This window comes from Diadema antillarum, unplaced genomic scaffold, assembly GCF_040938485.1.
Source record: "Diadema antillarum isolate AM-2024a unplaced genomic scaffold, OU_Dant_1.0 seq00001421_RagTag, whole genome shotgun sequence".
In the NCBI taxonomy this organism is placed as follows: Eukaryota; Metazoa; Echinodermata; class Echinoidea; order Diadematoida; family Diadematidae; genus Diadema; species Diadema antillarum.
The window spans coordinates 493,201-510,855 of NW_027272173.1; the positions used below are offsets into that span (position 1 = coordinate 493,201).

General features: G+C 40.4%; 1 protein-coding gene across 1 annotated transcript in view; it reads left to right on the forward strand.

Moving 5' to 3' along the window:
- The window catches only part of LOC139709257 (structural maintenance of chromosomes protein 6-like), a gene marked incomplete at its 3' end in the record, with an annotated part of 32,799 nt that extends 16,928 nt beyond the window's left edge, over nt 1–15,871 (forward strand). Inside the window, exons 15-23 of the mRNA XM_071621207.1 lie at nt 174–370; nt 1,095–1,254; nt 2,248–2,478; nt 5,513–5,650; nt 8,491–8,612; nt 11,308–11,407; nt 12,372–12,530; nt 13,366–13,539; nt 15,774–15,871. Coding sequence (XP_071477308.1) covers nt 174–370; nt 1,095–1,254; nt 2,248–2,478; nt 5,513–5,650; nt 8,491–8,612; nt 11,308–11,407; nt 12,372–12,530; nt 13,366–13,539; nt 15,774–15,871 — 1,379 coding nt within the window. The remainder of the gene's footprint in view (nt 1–173; nt 371–1,094; nt 1,255–2,247; nt 2,479–5,512; nt 5,651–8,490; nt 8,613–11,307; nt 11,408–12,371; nt 12,531–13,365; nt 13,540–15,773) is intronic.
- Between the last annotated feature and the right edge of the window lie 1,784 nt (nt 15,872–17,655).

Here is a 17,655-nt window from a genome sequence, read left to right on the forward strand (position 1 = left end):
GTTCTGTGGCCTGTTCTGTGGGCCTTAAGGCAGAATGAAAGACTGGTCACATGTTAGCTCTTGACCAATCATTTGATTAGGATCCATATCACCATTTTAAGATGTGATATATTGACTGCTTATGGTGTTGATGATTAATGCTATGGCTCACATTTCATCTAAAATGCTTGTAGCGGAGAGTAGAGAACATCCTTCTGATCGAAAGGAGCCAGGATGCCAGGCAGTTCCTCCGCCACACCCCGCCGCCAAACTGCCGCGAGGCTTTCACTATGGCTGGGGACCAGGTTTACGCCGGGGCTGAACAGAGGTTCTATGCCAGCATGCAGAAGGAGGCCCGCATCCTACGGGGGAACATTGATGGTCAGATTCGGTGCGGACGAGGACCAAAGTTTTCTTAAAAATAGAGAAAAAAATAGTTGTCCCACTTTGTTATTGCGATCCTATACATTAGAATTTTTGAGTTTCTTTTAATTACTTTTTTGACTTGTAAAGTGCACATTGACATCAGAAATAGTAAATATTTATCAGTTAATGTCTGTTTCTAATTTTCTTCGGGAATCATTCGGGGGGTCTGTAAACTCTCTCCCCACCATGCCCGCCCCCCAATCCTGGAAATGGTTTGTCACTACATCAAGTTTTCTCAAACCTAGATTACTAAGAATGCATCCCAAATAATTTTTTACAGGGGAGATCTGTGTACCTCAACATTCCCATCATGATACAGTTCTTGATTATCATATTGATACAGTTCTTGATTATCATATTGATATGTTTATTCTAACATATTATTTTTCTATTGTCATCATTATTAGTGAGCCTGATAAAAGGTGGGGCCTACCTGTTATTAGGACCTCTTTGTTTTTTGGGTATCTCAGCCATTTCAAAACCAATTTTCGTCCAATATACTTTTAATTCCTCTTACATTCGTATGCTCTTTAATATTTCATATAAGTGGTTTCTAATTATCTCACAAAAAGTTAAAACCTGAATCCCGATCTCGAACAAAACTATACCATCTCTTAAACAAGAGACCGCCGAACAAGAGGCAGATTTATTGGTCTAGACTATATACTGCTCTGGGTCATGTATTATAGAGACACCAAAAAGGAACTGACTGATAAGACACGGGAGCAGGAACAAGTCCGAGAAGAGTTGAAACGTCTGCAGCAAATCATTTCGGAGAACGACAGTCTCAAGAAGCGGGCCCAGAGACAGCGATCGCAGCTGCAGGACCGGATCGGTGGCGTCAACAATGTGAGTCATTTCGTAGAGGGCGCCATTTGGACTTTGCCCGAACTCTGGATGGAGTACATGTATGTAGACTCATTTGGAAGCTAGTGGCTGATTCTGAGAAGTTGTTATGAGCCATGCTGTGGAGTAACACAATACCCACATAATAATGCCTTGTGATAATGTAGGTTTGTGTGTTTGTTGGTGTTACCACATTTATTCTTATTGCTACAACTGTGGCAGCCAGCTTGTCACAATTTCACGCATTGCCCTTTACGTCACTAACTTCTTTTTACAAGAAGATAAGATTATGTTGTGTCAATGGAAGACCTCTTTACTACTGTCTCAAATTTTTTTATTTTGATAACTGGTTGTAACTGGAATTATGTTATAACCGTGTTTGTTTTAATGGGAATGCACTGTAATTGGCAATATATTGATACCTAAAGTATGTGTTCACATCACCATGCATGGTAAGAATGCACTCTGTTGCATCGTAGATGTGATGATGTCGAATTTTTTACTCCCACAACAAAAAGTCCTGGAGCTATCAATGTGATCATGTGAAATTTTTGCCTACCACAACAGAAAGTCCTGTACCAGAGCTATCAATATGATGATGGGAAATTTTTGTTAAACACTACAGAAAGTTCTGGAGCTACTAATGCGATCATGTAAAATTTTCTCCTACCACGAGAAAAAGTCGTGGAGCTATCAATGTGATGATGTAAAATCTTTGCCTACCAAAAGAAAAAGTCCTGGAGCTATCAATGTGATGATGTAAAATTTTCTCCTACCACAATAGAAAGTTCTGGAGCTATCAATACGATAATGCACAATTTTCTCCTACCACGAGAAAAAGTCATGGAGCTATCAATGTGATGATGTATAATTTTCGCCTACCACAACAGAAAGTCATGGAGCTATCAATGTGCTCATGTAAAAATTCTGCCTACCACAAGAAAAAGTCATGGAGCTATCAATGTGATGATGTAAAAATTTTTCCTACCACAACAGCAAGTCCTGGAGCTAGAGGGTGAGGCTGAGGGGGAGCAGGAGGCCAGTCTGGCTGAGCTTGAGGGAGAGGTGTGGCGGATTGAGGAACAGATAACCACGGTGACACAGAAAGTCGAGCAGCTGGCTGGTAGCTTCAGGGAGGCTAGCAATCGGCTCAAGGAGGCCATCGAGCAGTACGACGCCATCGATCTAGCGATTCAGGAGATTAGCAACCGACTGGATCCTCTGAAGGTACAACATTTGACATCAAAAACCGTCGTAACAAGGACCATGAAAAATGATACAATCAACTCCCTTCCTCAGGACTGACAGTTTTCTTTTGTTTTATAAAAGTTTTGTGATAACCAAACAAATGATGTACAGGCGACTCATGTTATAACAAAGCCCTCAGGAATGGCAGTTTTCTTTCATTACATTGTATGTCAATATTTATACCCCCGCCAAACGAAGTTTGAAGGGGGTATATAGGAATCAGCGGACGGTCGGGCGGTCGGGCGGTCGGTTGGGCGGGCGGTCGGGCGGTCGGTCGGGCGGTCAGTCCGTTGCAAATCTTGCGTCGCGAACTACTTCCTCAGTTTTCAACCGATTCCCATAAAACTTGGCACAGATGTGTGCCTTGGGTTGTAGATGTGCAAGACGTATTTTTTGACAGAACCCAAAAGTACGTTGCCATGGTAACGGCATATTAAGGGCAAAAATGGGTACAAATCTTGCGTCGCGAACTCCTCCCACAGTTTTTGATCAATTTTTATGAAATTAGGTACAGATGTTCATCTGAATATGTTAATGTGCAAGACACATATTTCCGCAGTGGCAAAAAGTGCGTTGCCATGGTAACAGCATGTTATTGGTAAAATATAGGGCAAAATGCTTCATGGCAAAACTGCTTCATCAGTGTTCTTCCAATTCTCATGGAATTCATATTGAATGTTTGTCTTAGGATATAGGTCAGCATGCCACATTTCTTGACAGTGACAAAAAGTATGTTGCCATGGTAACAGCTCACATATTATGAGCCAAAATGATGGAAAATTTTGTGTTGCAAACTACTTCCTCAGTTTTTGCCCAATTTCCATGAAACTTGGTACAGATGTGTGCCTTTGGTTGTAGATGTGCAAGACGCATTTTTTGACAGTACCCGAAAGTACGTTGCCATGGTAACGGCATATTAATGGCAGAAGATCAAGGAAAGATCTTGCGGATTTAACTACTTCCTCAGTTTTTTGACCAAAGCTTATGAAATGTGGCACACACCTTGATCTTGGTGGGAAGATGTGGAAGACATATTTTTCGGACGTGTCGGAAGCTGCGTTGCCATGGTAACGGCATATAAATGGCAGAAGATCAAGGAAAGATCTTGCGGATTGAACTACTTCCTCTGTATTCGACTGAAGCTCATGAAATGTGGCACACACATTGGTCTTGGTGGGAAGATGTGCAAGACATATTTTTTGGGCGTGTCGGAAGCTGCGTTGCCATGGTAACGGCATATTAATGGCGGAAGATCAAGGAAAGATCTTGTGGATTGAACTACTTCCTCAGTTTTTGACAAAAGCTTATGAAATGTGGCACACACAATAGTCTTGGTGGGAAGATGTGCAAGACATATTTTTCGGACGTGTCGGAAGCTGTATTGCCATGGTAACGGCATTTAAATGGCAGAAGATCAAGGAAAGATCATTCCTTGGGTAAGACTGTCGTCACGGGGCGGGGGTATTAATCACCTTCAGTGATATTTTTCATTATTGCAGAAATTAAAGTACATCAAGATATATAGGTGATAATTTTGGGACCTGAAGTTTTGTTCATTTTAACAAGAATTTTGTTATGACCATGTTATAACATCCTAGAGACAAATGCACAGTAATACCTTTTTTGTAAATTAAAGAACAGTTATGTGTCCGGTGCATTTAAATTTATGGATTGACTTTACATTCTTTAAGTTTGTGCAGGTAACATGTGATATGTGGTCATGTTGATCTCTGTGTAGTCTATTAAAGGATGACTAGATTTCTGACCATTTTTTAAACAAGACAGTTGCTCGATGGGAACAAATGCCTCCAGCCCAAGTCACGGCAGTAGTAAAAGTGATAGTGAAGTTAGGTAGATTCCAAGGATCTGAGCTTTTTTCTGATTCTGATTCTGATGATGATGGTCATAAAAAGCATTTATATAGTGTCATTTATCTATAGAAACATTCAAAGGTGCCATTTTGTCACAATATTTTACTATCATGTGAGTTTTAAATGGCAGCTGCAGTGTGTCATTCCCTGTATTTACTTCATTTGCTGGTATATAAACCATATGTTTTCACCCATGAAAAGAGCCTTAATATGGGGAAAATGTTTAAAGGACTATGGAATACAAATACATGTTGGCCTGTCTTGATTTATAAGCCCTGCTCATTATTTGTATGAATGTGCGCTGCTTTTAATAGTAATTTTTCTAATATTTTCCAAGAGATTAATGAGATACCCCCCCCCCACACACACACACATACAAAATGTTGCACCAAGATCTGTTGATGACATCTGTCAATCACGGATCTAGGGCAAATGCCCCCTGGACAATTACCCCAGACCCTTACCCTGACCCTAACCCTAATCCTGATCCTGAACCAAATCCTAACCCTAACCCAAACTCTAACCCTAAACCCAGCCCTAACCCTAATCTTTACTCTAACCTTATCACTAACCAGTATTTAGCCACAAGGTCATTGCCCTAACGGGGTAATTGCCCTGATAGGGTCAATTACTGCTAAAGTACAAATATGATTAACAAAAGACACTGGAATGCACCTTCTTTTACACAGATCATAAATTGCATCTTTCCATGTTATGCATTTTGTTAATCACATTTATAGTACTTTAGTAGTGCCTGACAAATGAAATGCTCCTTCTTCAAGACAACCTGACTTGCATGTTTCCATAACAGTAAAATCTTTTGTTAATGCCATTAGTACTTTAGCAATCATTGACAGATGATGTCGTGGACAGATTCTTGTTGTAGATAGGTTGTTATTTTTTGTGGGAGTATTTAAACACCCTGAAGAAAAAAAAATAATAGAGAATTTATGAAATATATGGTATGCATTTAACCCGTTGAGGATTGACTGATTTTGCTACAACATGCATTTTCCATAGACACTTGCATGAGTATACTCGGGACTCATCCTCAACGGGTTAAAGAACACAGCACAAAACCATAGATATGTTGTGTCTAGGACTCGATGGCTTAAACTTGTGTGTTGATTCTATCCCCTCAGGATGAAATGACCCAGGCTAGCCTGGAGGTCGAGGGTACCAAGCAGGCTCGCAAACATTACGAGGACAAGAAGAAGGAGCTGCTGGCGAGTATTGCCAATCTCAGCAGGCAGCTAGCTGAGGAGATGGAGAGAGTCAATGTATGTACACACAGTCACAGCCCACAACCATCAGTTAACTCTTCATGTGCCATGGTGGAAACCCCCTGTGTGCTACACATTATTTTGAGACACCAACGTAGTCATACTTTGAGAAAACATTCTCTTTTTCATATCTATGTAACTTTTATAGATTTCTGTTGAACTGGACATGTAGTGCACAAAGTTGTAGAGAAAATTGCAAGCTTTGCTATGATGTAAATTGTATGTCAAATCTTTGATTGTTTTTCTTTCAAGTGACCAGTAGCTAAATTACTGTAAAAGCATGACTTTTGCACACAAAACAGTGGCAGAAACTTAGAATTTACACGCAAATCCAGTAGGGAACACCGATTGCTAGTCAATCACCACGTGAAATGCAAGCTAAATATGAGAGGAACGGAATCGTGAGAAACGCTTTCATTGCATTGTGGCATTTGGCAATTTATAGATAGGTTTGGGCGGGTTTCTGCGTTTGAGCAGAATATGCGAACTTGGCATGCCGTCGACTGAGGTGGGCGTGCGAACGTGGCACATAAAGAGTTAAATGCATAATTTATCATTTGCAGATGAAACAAAAAACCTAGCATTAACGCTTTAAAATAGTTCTAGAATGTGAGTTAGGGATAGAAACAACCACTGTAAAAATTTTAATCAGTAAAATCAATGTTAAGTATTGTTAAATTTACAAAACGTGAACAATAGTTATGATAAAAATTTTTCCAGACTAAACCGTCTACAGTTACGGTTTATTGAGAAAGATACTGATATCTCCTTATATTTTAGGCTTTATTGCGAAAATTTTTTATGGTAGGATGTTTTGTGGCACAACAGACCTACGCATATGCATCAAATGTGATATCTTGAACATTTTTGAAATCACTGCTCCCAAAGGTAAACATGGCCTTTAAGTAGTGGAAAGGTGGAAATTTTTGTTATTTCTTACAACAAGAAACCAGCTCGAAAATAAAAGCGCACAGATTTTTGACCGTGTATATGTAAAAAATTCATCTTATCCGGCTGAGCACAGAGAGTTGCTTGCACGAGCATTTCCACTTTTGTAATAGGCTTTTCATAGTTGCTAAAGGATGTGTGTCAAATTGATGTCACAAGGAACTACCCCGGTGTTTATCGGAAGAGTGTTCAGATGCCATTGTATTTACTTTTAATGTGCTCATTGTGCATTCAGAATGTAAGCGCGCATACCATAAAGATCGCCAAAGAGAGCCTCCTGTTCCCATGTTTGGGTGTGTGTAAAAATTATATAGAAGAAAATCCTGAAAAAGAATTTGTTGGTTTAAGGCTTCTTTTACAGTCTGGATGATTGTACCCATTCCATTGCGATACAGAAGTAGGTTTCTCGTTTACAAAATGGAAGGCATAACTGAACTATAACCTGCTGTGTCAGAAGGCTTCATTTTGTTTGTTTGTCTGTCCTGTGCGCATCTGTGCATATACATGATTAGGCATGTGGTGAGATCCAAATCAAACAGTTTTGGCAGTCTTTGCTTCCCTGATTCCTGGAAAAGATTGCAAAGTGGGAAGATACCTTGTACAAAGAGAGAATACTCTTCCTGAAATTTGTAAACTTACAATACAATACAATACAATACAATATAATACAGCCAGATCATTCATATAATGCTCTTACACAGTCAATGACTGGTCTCACAGCACTTTACAACAAAATTCAGTCACAGATTGGTATAAAAAAGAAAAGTCTTAACCCTAAAAAGACTGGGCTATTTTGGTAGCTCGAAAGACTGGGGGGGGGGGGGGGCCTAAAGGGCCCCCCCTTAAGATCTCGGCCGTGGATCACGCGATCGCCGCAAAAATTTGCACAATGATAGTGTGCGATGTAATCTACAAGATCGTATATTTAAATTTTCCAAAATAGTCTTCTTTTATTTTATTTTGATTAATTATGCTAATTTATGCGAGAAATCAGACTCTTTGATCTAAATCAGTAAATAAAGCTCCAAAAGTGCTCATTTTTGGTCTAATTATTCTTTGTGGCATTCTTAGCAAATGCACTTGAAAAAAAATTCGGTATCAAAATTAATTTCTTATTTATTTTATTGTTTCATGAATTTCTTATGTATTTCTTTGTTTTTTTCGACCTTTTGTTTTTCTTGTTTTTTTAACAAAATTTGTGGCAGACACTTTTTGAAGCATAATACTCCTAAAAGAAATTAATTTTAGCCATCGAGAGTAAAAATAAGCATATTTATATGAACCATGTGAAAAAACTCAATTTGCATTGACTTTGTACACAAAATCACATTTTTGAGCCATTTTCGGCCTCACATGCATGTACAAAATGTTATGTTACTTCAGAACCGTACCCCCGGGCGTCACAAATTTGGTGTCAAAATGTGCGGGAAACTTGAAAGAAAAAAGTCATAGAGCATCGCGGCGAGAGCATTGCGTGTTGCAGAGTAATCGCGCGGAATGTCGAGGGGGGGGCCTTATAGGCCCCCCCAGTCTTTTTAGGGTTAAGATTCTTCTTGAAGACATCAAAGGATGGGGAAATACAGACAAACTGTGGTAGAGCGTTCCGCAATCGCGGTGCAGCCATCACAAAGTTTTGGGTGCGTGGAGTAAGGTGCTATCTGTACTTGAACGTAATCCAGGTCGAGCAGAGTAGTATGGGACGATAAGAGATCTAAGATAGATAGGAGCTTTCCATTGAAGACGCTTGTACACAATTGTAAGATTTAGAAAACAATGTGTTGTGCCACTGGTAGCCAATGTAGCTGCTTCAGGAAGGGGGTGACATGATCACGCCTACCAGTACGGCACATGAAAAAAAACTTAATATGTATTGTTTGCAAATCCAACAGGAGGAACTGGAGAAGGCAACACAAATCTGTCCGGAGAGGCCGGAGGATCTCACCCGTGGGGCAGACAATATCAGGCGGGAGGTCGCTCAGCTGGCAAAGCAGATCCGGAAGGAGAAGAAATTGTGAGTCGTGGTAGAGGGTTTAAAGGCACTGCCCCCTCCCCCCCCCCCCCTTTTTTGTTGTGCTTCTAAAATTATACTCTTTTTTTATTACAGCGATTTTGAACTGCTCCAGAATGCTTTGTAAACACATCTGATAATTTCTGTCTCAGGGTACATCTTGTACATGATGTTGACTTAACTAAGAGGAATGTTCAGTGATTTAAAGAGACATTTTTGTTTTTAACTAGTCCATAATGACATGAAATGGGAACATTAGAAGTGTACATTCAAGTCAATTTCTGTAGTGGAGAATGTACTGGACACTAGTACATGTTAGATTAGGGTTAGGTTTAGGGTTAGGTTTAGGGTTAGGAGTTTGGGTTAGGGTTTTAGGATTAGTTTCAGGAATGGGATTAGGATTAGGGCCAGGGGAAGGGTCTGGGGTGGGTAATTGCCATAGACCCTTAACAGTACTTAACATTGATTTCACTTGTTCAGATTTTTGCATTGGATGTTTCTAATCCTAACTAACATTTTACAAAATTTAGCCGCAAGGCTTGTAACACGCAAAAGGAAATTTGATCATATAACTCCCATTCTTCGTAGTCTTCATTGGTTGCCCATAAGAACTCGTATCAGGTTTAAGATTTTGACCCTTGTATTCAAATGTTTTCATGGAAATGCCCCTGCATATCTCAGTGAACTCATCAAGCCATATCATCCTGGTCGTAATCTGCGCTCAAAATCAAATCTAAGACATATGGTGATAGGTCTTTTGGAAAAATGGCACCCTCATTATGGAATAATCTCCCTCTCAGTGTTAGATGCATTACAGATTTTGATAAATTCAAATCTGTGTTAAAAACTCACCTTTTTGACAATTGTTGATTACATGTTTGAATAGAGAAATATGTGATACATTTTGTTTCATTATTTTGTACACGCATAGAGACTATCTTATGGTATTATGCGTTTCTAAGAACTGACTATTATTACCCAAGCCGATGAAAATCGGCAGGGGGTTATGTAAAGGGTTCCGTATGTTTGTTTGTTTGTTTGTTTGTTTGTTTGTTTTTTGTTTGTTTGTTTGTTTGTTTGTTTGTATGTTTGTTTGTTTGTTTGTTTGTTTGTTTGTTTGTTTGTTTGTGTACAAGATAACAAGAGAACGGGTAAACTGATTTGCACGAAATGTTCAGGGAATGTTTGGATAATGACAGGAAAGAATCGATTAGATTTTGGTGATAATCGATTGACCCTTGCAAATTCTGTGTGACCTTGAAGTTTTGACCCCATGGTATAGTGACCATTCCGAAAATTTCCCGTTTCTCACTTTGCGATTTTCCGCTACCATACGAAAACATAAACTCCCCAACGATCCGACTTCGCTGCTCAAATGTTCGTAAGAATTCCGAAATTTACGTTTAGGCCTATTTGAGGGACTATGTCCTTCTAGATTTATGAAAGTTCGTTCTCCGTCATCACAAACTGGCCCGTATTTTGATGATTTTTCAAATTAACATTGATTGTTTTTTTCGTTGGAGGAGCATTTTGCTCGGTCGCAGTCACACTGCACGATATGCGTGCTCAATGTCAATGCGTGTGCAAGGCCGCTGAAAATGCATCGCGCTCTACACTGTTGGTGCAAAATTGCACCGGGGACGTTGCGGCACTCGTTGGTGGCCGAATACTGGTGCAGTAGACATTTGCATTCAACCCTTGCATTGAATAATTCCCGTAGACACTAATCATAGGGGTAATTGCCTAGGGGGTACGTAAATTTTGTTTTTCTTTTTTGCTTTTGTGGATACCATCAAAGATCGTACACTCATACGACCTTTGATATCATCACACTCTCGGCTTGCTATAATCAAAATATCCCGCAAGAAAACGGCGTATTTCTCGATTTTTAGCGCTTTTTCCGCGACCCGTCGCGTAGACAATACTCTTAAAACTGGACTTAATTCGCGCGCGCTTGGAAAAGTTCCGATTCTGCACTTTGACGGTGGAATTTGGGATTTTCGATGGATTTTTGGAGGAGACTTAAGGACTTTCCTGTACGTGAATGAGTGTTAATACCGTATGTGTAATGATGTGATTTGCGTGTGATGTGACTGTAGAACCAAAGATCGTACACTTCAGTGTACGATCTTTGGTAGAACTCACTGGCTGGTGATAAAGCAGACTGGCAATTAAGTGGCCGAATTCTGGTAGATGACCGAATGCACATTATGTTTACCCCGACTTTGTACTTAGGCGTGGGTCTGCCGCCTTTGACGGCCCCTCTCTAGTTATTATTATTTTAGAACTATTTTGAAGCATTAATGCTGGGTTTTTGTTTCATCTGCAAAAGGTAAATTATGCCTTTAAAGTTGATGCATTTTCTTTAGTCCTGTTAAGATGGCTTTATGTAGAGTTGACTGTAGTGAGTGAGGGCTGCCTGTTTTCAGGCAAAGACATTGTCCCTTTGGTGTAGGACAGAGAGGAACATTACTGTAAAACAAGTAATGTTCGCGAGTGCCAAGATTCGCGAAATTCAAATGCACAAAAAAGTTCTACACTAGTATATGCATTGAATGCCAGAGGCAATTCGTGAAAACTTCATGCCGCGAATATATCATGCTTTACGTTACTGCAGTACATTAGCACTCATCTAATTAAAATGGAGAGTGGGCTTTTGAAACAGGCAAAAACTCCAAATTTTCTTCTTTTTCCTCAGACAAGGAGATCCAGACATAATCACAGAGGCATACAATGAGAAGAAACAGAAGTACTCCACAGTTGAGACACAGATCGAGAGCAGCAAGAAGATGATACGAGTGAGAATCCTGTCTGGTTTGTCCTTCTCCCTTCCTTTCCCTCCCTTCCCCTTCCTTGCCCTTTTCATTCCCCCTCCTTTTTCTCTCCCCCTAATCTACTCCCTTCAATCCTGGCTGCTAATCTGTGCACTGTGTACAGAATGAGTACAGATTGCAATCCCCCCTTCTCCTTCCTTGCCCTCTCCTTTCCCCCCTCCCTTTCCCCTTCTATTTTCCCTCAATGGTCCGCCCCATTAATCCCGATTATATATCGTATCCTTGAACTGTGCACAAAATCAATACAGCTTGCAATCCTTTGACTTATGTTTCATGATTGCAAAATAAAAGCTTTAAATTGCTACATTAACTAAGAAATATTCATGAAGTTATTTCATTCCATCATTAAAATCTCTTCATATGTTACTTGTTAAATATCAGATTATATTCTGTGTTATTGTTGTTAGTTCTACATTATTCTGCACCCAACTGTAATCATCATGCAAGGGTTCTTTAATCCTGAGGCACTTGTTTGCTTGAGGTACCAAAGATCAAGCAACCATGAGGAATGTATGGCACTTAAGGACCTTGTTTTTAGGGTAGACTTGTTTCTACCTGCCCCTTGACTGCCTTTGCTAGGTGGAGTTAAAGCATGATTTCTTATCATTATTATCATCATCACTGCAACTTCCCAATACAGGGGAACCTCAGTACAATGAACAGCTTTGAACCTCTTGATTATCCTCCAGAAATTGGATATCTTATCATATCAGTGATAAAAGCAAAAAATTAACAGGTATGGGCCTGCTAATTAACTCAATTTAATCAGGTATCTCGTTATTCCAGGGATAAAAACAATCAAATATGAAAGAAATGGACTTACAAAATTACCTCATTATATCAGGTATCTTGCTGTATTCGACCTCGCTGTAAAGAGGTTCCACTGTATTATGTGTTGTAAATGCCTGTGGCTATTGTTTGTTTTCAGGTGCTGGAAGATCAGCTGAACAAGAGGATTGTGAGGTTGAACGACCTTCGCCGCTACATTGCCAAACGGACAAAGTACTTCTTCCTTTCCATGATGTCCACTCGTGGCTACTCCGGTCAGATCAAGTTCAACCACGTGGCAGGGGAGCTCAACCTGATTGTGAGTGATGGTTATGTGAGGGAATTCGTGGCTGGATGGATGTAGGGTGTTGGATCCCCTGGAAGAGAAAATCACCAGAGGATTCTTTGGATTCTGCAGCTGTATGCCGTTGCTATGGTGTCACATCTCTAGTTTGCGCTGTACTAGCCGCATTTCTTCTTTGATGTGGAGGTGTACGATTAGACAGTCTTGCTGCTGATTATTTTTTGTGATAGCCCTATTATTCTAACTTTCAGACCCCAGACGTTTGATGTCCCACATGATTCCTTTCTCAAATGAATGGTATACATAGAATTTTGGTCAGTTCTGGAGATACATTGGCACTCTGTGGCAGTGAACATTCTTAGCTTATAAAAGGGAAACCTCGTTAAAACGTGCTCACTCACAATGAGGTACCACTTTTAACAAGGTGAATTTGGCAGTCCTGGTTTGGTGACACGACATTTGCTCCTGCGATAATTGCTTCGGTCTTATTTTTTTCTCTGAGGTCTTAGGGTTAGGGTTGTGATAGGGTTTTAGGTTTAGTTTGATGGGATGATTAGGATTAGGGTCAGGCTTATGTTTGTGGGTAGAATTTATTTTTAGCTTAGCATGCAGATAATTCATAGGAGCAATTGTCACAGGTGCAAATGTCATGGAACCCCCAGTTTACCATTACTGGTTTTAGTTAATTTCTTTTTTGGTACACAGCAAGGTAATGGCTAAAACAAGATAAAATCAACATTCATGGTGACGTCCTTATAGCAAGGTTTCTGTATAAATCACTTCATGTCAGTTCAGTCAATGAGAAAATGATGGAAATTCTATTTTTCTCTATTTGCAAATCAAAAACCAGGTTGATTCGGATCAGAGTAAGGCTCTCAAGGGTCGAAGACAGGACACGTCAGCCACCGACGTGCGGAGTCTGTCGGGAGGGGAGCGCTCCTTCTCCACCGTCTGTCTTATCATGGCGCTGTGGGAATCCATCGAGTCACCCTTCAGGGTCATGGACGAGTTTGACGTCTTCATGGTAAGCACAGCGATGTAGGAGCCATCGTCATTCGGTTTAGACCAGTATACAGATAGCGAATCTTTAGGAGTGCTGTGGGGTAGGCTTTTGCACGAGAGGAAAGATGAGGCATGCTATGCAACGAGGCAAAACAGAGTTAGATAGTGCACTTCATCTTTCTATCGAGTGCGAAATATTCCTCTGCTTGAGTAAGGACCATACACTTTTTATAAAACACCTCTGACATCAACGAATGTGGTCCATGCCGTATTCTAAATGTAGAACAGCTAGAAATGGCATCCTTATTTCCTGAAAGGGGAAAAATTTTTGTCGAGCCCACCAGAGGTGCGGGGAGACTAAGGGGTCGCCTGCGGCGTCTGTCCGTCCGTCCGTCGTCTGTCCGTCCATCACGCTACAAAAACTTGAATAACTCTCTACTGACGACTTTAATTTCAATCAAACTTGGAGGGAAGAGTGGTTATACAAAGTTACACATTTTACAAAACATGAATGTCATCTCAAGGTCAAAGGTCACAGGCAGGGGTCAATGAAATTTAGGGCCCAATGTTAAGTTTTTACAGCGCGTTTCGATTATGGCTCAAAACTTTTGATGTATATGTCTGTTTGTAACCAAACTTGGATGGTAGATGTCCCTTGGGGAGTTGAAGGTCACCACAAGGTCAAAGGTCATAGACAAGGGTCAACAAACTTTAAGGGCCCAATGATAAGTTTTTACGGCACATTTTAATTATGGCTCATAACTTTTGATCCATATGTCTGTTTGTGACCAAACTTGAATGATAGATGTCCTTTGGGAATTTGAAGGTCACCACAAGGTCAAAGGTCATAGACAGGAGTCAACGAACTTTTAGGGCCCAATGTTAAGTTTTTATGGTGGATTTCGATTATGGCTCATAACGTTTGATCCCTATGTCCGTTTGTGACCAAACTTTGATGGTAGATGTCCCTTAGGGAGTTGAAGGTCATCACAAGGTCAAAGGTCACAGACAGGGGTCAATGAACTTTTAGGGCCCAATGTTAAGTTTTTATGGCGCATTTCAATTATGGCTCATAACTTTTGATCCATATGTCTGTTTGTGACCAAACTTGGTAAATGTTCCTTGGGGAGTTAAAGGTCACCACAAGGTCAAAGGTCATAGGTGGGGTCAATAAACCTCCTGGATTTAGAAAAACAATTTCTTCTACGTGAATGGGCGAGACACATTTTGCACTTGCCTTGTATGATAAAATTGTATTGTTGCACAGTTGTACCACCACGATTAGTTGAAATTGTTAAGAGTAAAGTAGTGATTGACTGCATGTTTGCAGCTGATTGACTGTCTGTTACAAAGTATGAAACATGACACCAGAGGTGTGCAGTGGTATGAGTTGATTATGAGCCTACCATGGGAGTGAATTTAAATGGATGAAGTCAGGGTGCAATATCCAAAATTGATCAACAAAAACTGGATGCTAAACAAGTGACAGCGTGCAACGGTATGTTAAACTGCATGTCATGTGACGAGCAGTTGACCAATCTGATAGCTAGAATCTGTTTAGGTGTTGTATTATATGTATTTCCATCGCTCACTGTGATAGCTGATTTTGCACTTCTCTCCTGTGTCTTGAGGAATTGAACCAGTAAGGGAGTTTTATGCTGTTCAAATTTTATGTACAAACCTGTTACCTTACCGTGTCTATATAGTTAGACAATAGGGAAATTGTGGGGGGATGGGGGTGAGGGAGTGGAGGTATGATTGAAATTGATGATATTTTCCTGTAATCAAAAGGTCGCTGTTTCCAATCAAGTAATCAGCCGCTATTTCTCTGCAGACTTGCCTTAAAGGGATTGTATAGTTTTGGTTGAGACCTAACGTTGTTTGGTGAGATAATGAGAAACCTCTTATGAAATATGAAAGAGCATGTAATCTCAAGAAGGATTCAATGTTTGTTTGATGAAAATTGGTCTTGAAATGGCTGAGATAGCCGAAAAGCGATCCAATAAAATTGACAGGCCACGACTTTTATTAGGATCTCCTCTGTTTTACTTTGTTTTTTAATATCTCAGTCATTTCAAAACCGATTTTCATCCAATAAACTTTTGATTCCCCTTAGAATTGTACGCTCTTTAAACATTTCATGGAGTGGTTTCTGAATATCTCCAAAATGTTACAAGCTGAATCCTCACCCCAACCAGTACTGTACAGTCCCTTTAATTATTATATCTGTCTGTTCATTATCCTCTGATTGTGTAGGACATGATGAACAGGAGAATCTGTATGGAAATGATGCAGCAGTTTGCCAAGGATCAATCATATCGCCAGTTCATTTTCCTCACCCCGCAGGACATGAGGTAAGTGTGTTTGGGCGCCGGGCATGAGATGTCTGCAACGTTAGTGATTGTGATATTAGTGCAGCTGGAACAGGTTGCAACGGTCGCTGTCTTACCTGTCTGGCCGGCTATGTATTCCTGGCACATTTTCCACCATTACACGCAAAGATGTTGTTGTGTGTGTGTTTATGTCCGTGTGCATGTGTGTTGCGCATCAGTTCCTTAAAAAAGAGAGTGGGGAGAGATTGTGTGTGTGTGTGTGTGTGTGTGTGTGCTTTAGCTCCTTTAGAGAGACAGACGGACAGACAGACAGACAAACAGACAGACAAATAGAAACAGAGAGGGGTATGTGACAGTTGCTGTGTATGCGCATGAGCATGTGCTGATAAGGTGATTCTAATGATGTTTGCACACCACTTTTGACATGGTAGTACCAGACTATGATCTTATGTTAAGTTGTGGCAGGGAAAGGGGCAGATGTAAAGGTTTGTGTGTTTGAACATGCTTGTGTGGTTTTCTTTGTGTATGTGTTGTGTGTGATGTTTTATGCCAGGTGTAGCTGTGTCTGTTGCTTAACCAGTGTTTGATGAGTTTAATAGTAGAGAATGCAAACTTGCTATCAGCTCATGAAAATTGAGGGCTTCTTGCATTCACTCAAAATTCAAACCATATTCTTCAAAGAAATAATTTTTAATTGCTTTTGAATTATTGATTACGCATGCCAATATAAATCCTTCTAGCATAACAGATTTAATAGTCTGACCATGAGTACATGCAACTACAAATCATGTTAGAATAATTGCGTAGAAAGTTATAAAACTAGAGGCATTTTGGAAGCAATGTTACAAATATTTGTGTGTGTTTGTTTGTGTGTTTGTGTGTATTATTATTATGGTAGGGAGGTTATTTACAAAATCAGTAGTTCCATTGATTTGTGGGATAACATTTTTCAAGGGATTTTTTTCTATTTCTCTGAACTAAGCAATCCCGCGTGCTGTACATGATGGCAATTCTGGCAATTGGGAAATAAAAGTTGCATTATGCACTGCTTTCAAATACACCTCCCCCCTACATACTTTTTAGCTCACCTGAGCCAAAGGCTCAAGTGAGCTATTGCGATCGCCCTTCGTCCGGCGTCCGTCGTGCGTCGTGCATCGTGCGTCGTGCGTCGTCCGTCGTGCGTCGTGCGTAAACTTTTACATTTTCATCTTCTTCTTGAAAACCCCAAGACTAATTTTCATCAACTTGGCAGGTAGCATCCCTAGGGGGTTAGGAACTCTATTTGTTAAAATGGGCACCATGCCCAACCCAGGGGGCCCCAGGCAGGAGGCCCAAACCCCCCAAAATTAAGGAATCTGTAAAAAACTTCTCCTCTAGAACCAGAAGTGATAGAGCTAAGTTAATACTATGAGTTAGTACATTGATGACTGTAGTTTCAAGTTTGTTCATGGCAGAATCAGGGGTGCCCCCCTTGGACCCAGGGGAGGGGGTGGGGAGGGGTTCTAATGGGGCTAAATTGTACATTTTCATCGTCTTCTTGAGAACCCCATGACTCATTTTCACCAAACTTGGCAGGTAGCATCCCTAGGGGGTTAGGAACTCAATTTGTTAAAATGGGCACCGTGCCCCACCCAGGGGGCCCCTAGGGGGCCCAAACCCCCCAAAATTAAGGAATCTGTAAAAATCTTCTTCTCTAGAACCAGAAGTGATAGAGCTAAGTTAATGCTATGAGTTAGTACATTGATGACTGTAGTTTCAAGTTTGTTCATAGGAGATCCAGGGGTTCCCCTTTTGGGGGCAGGGGT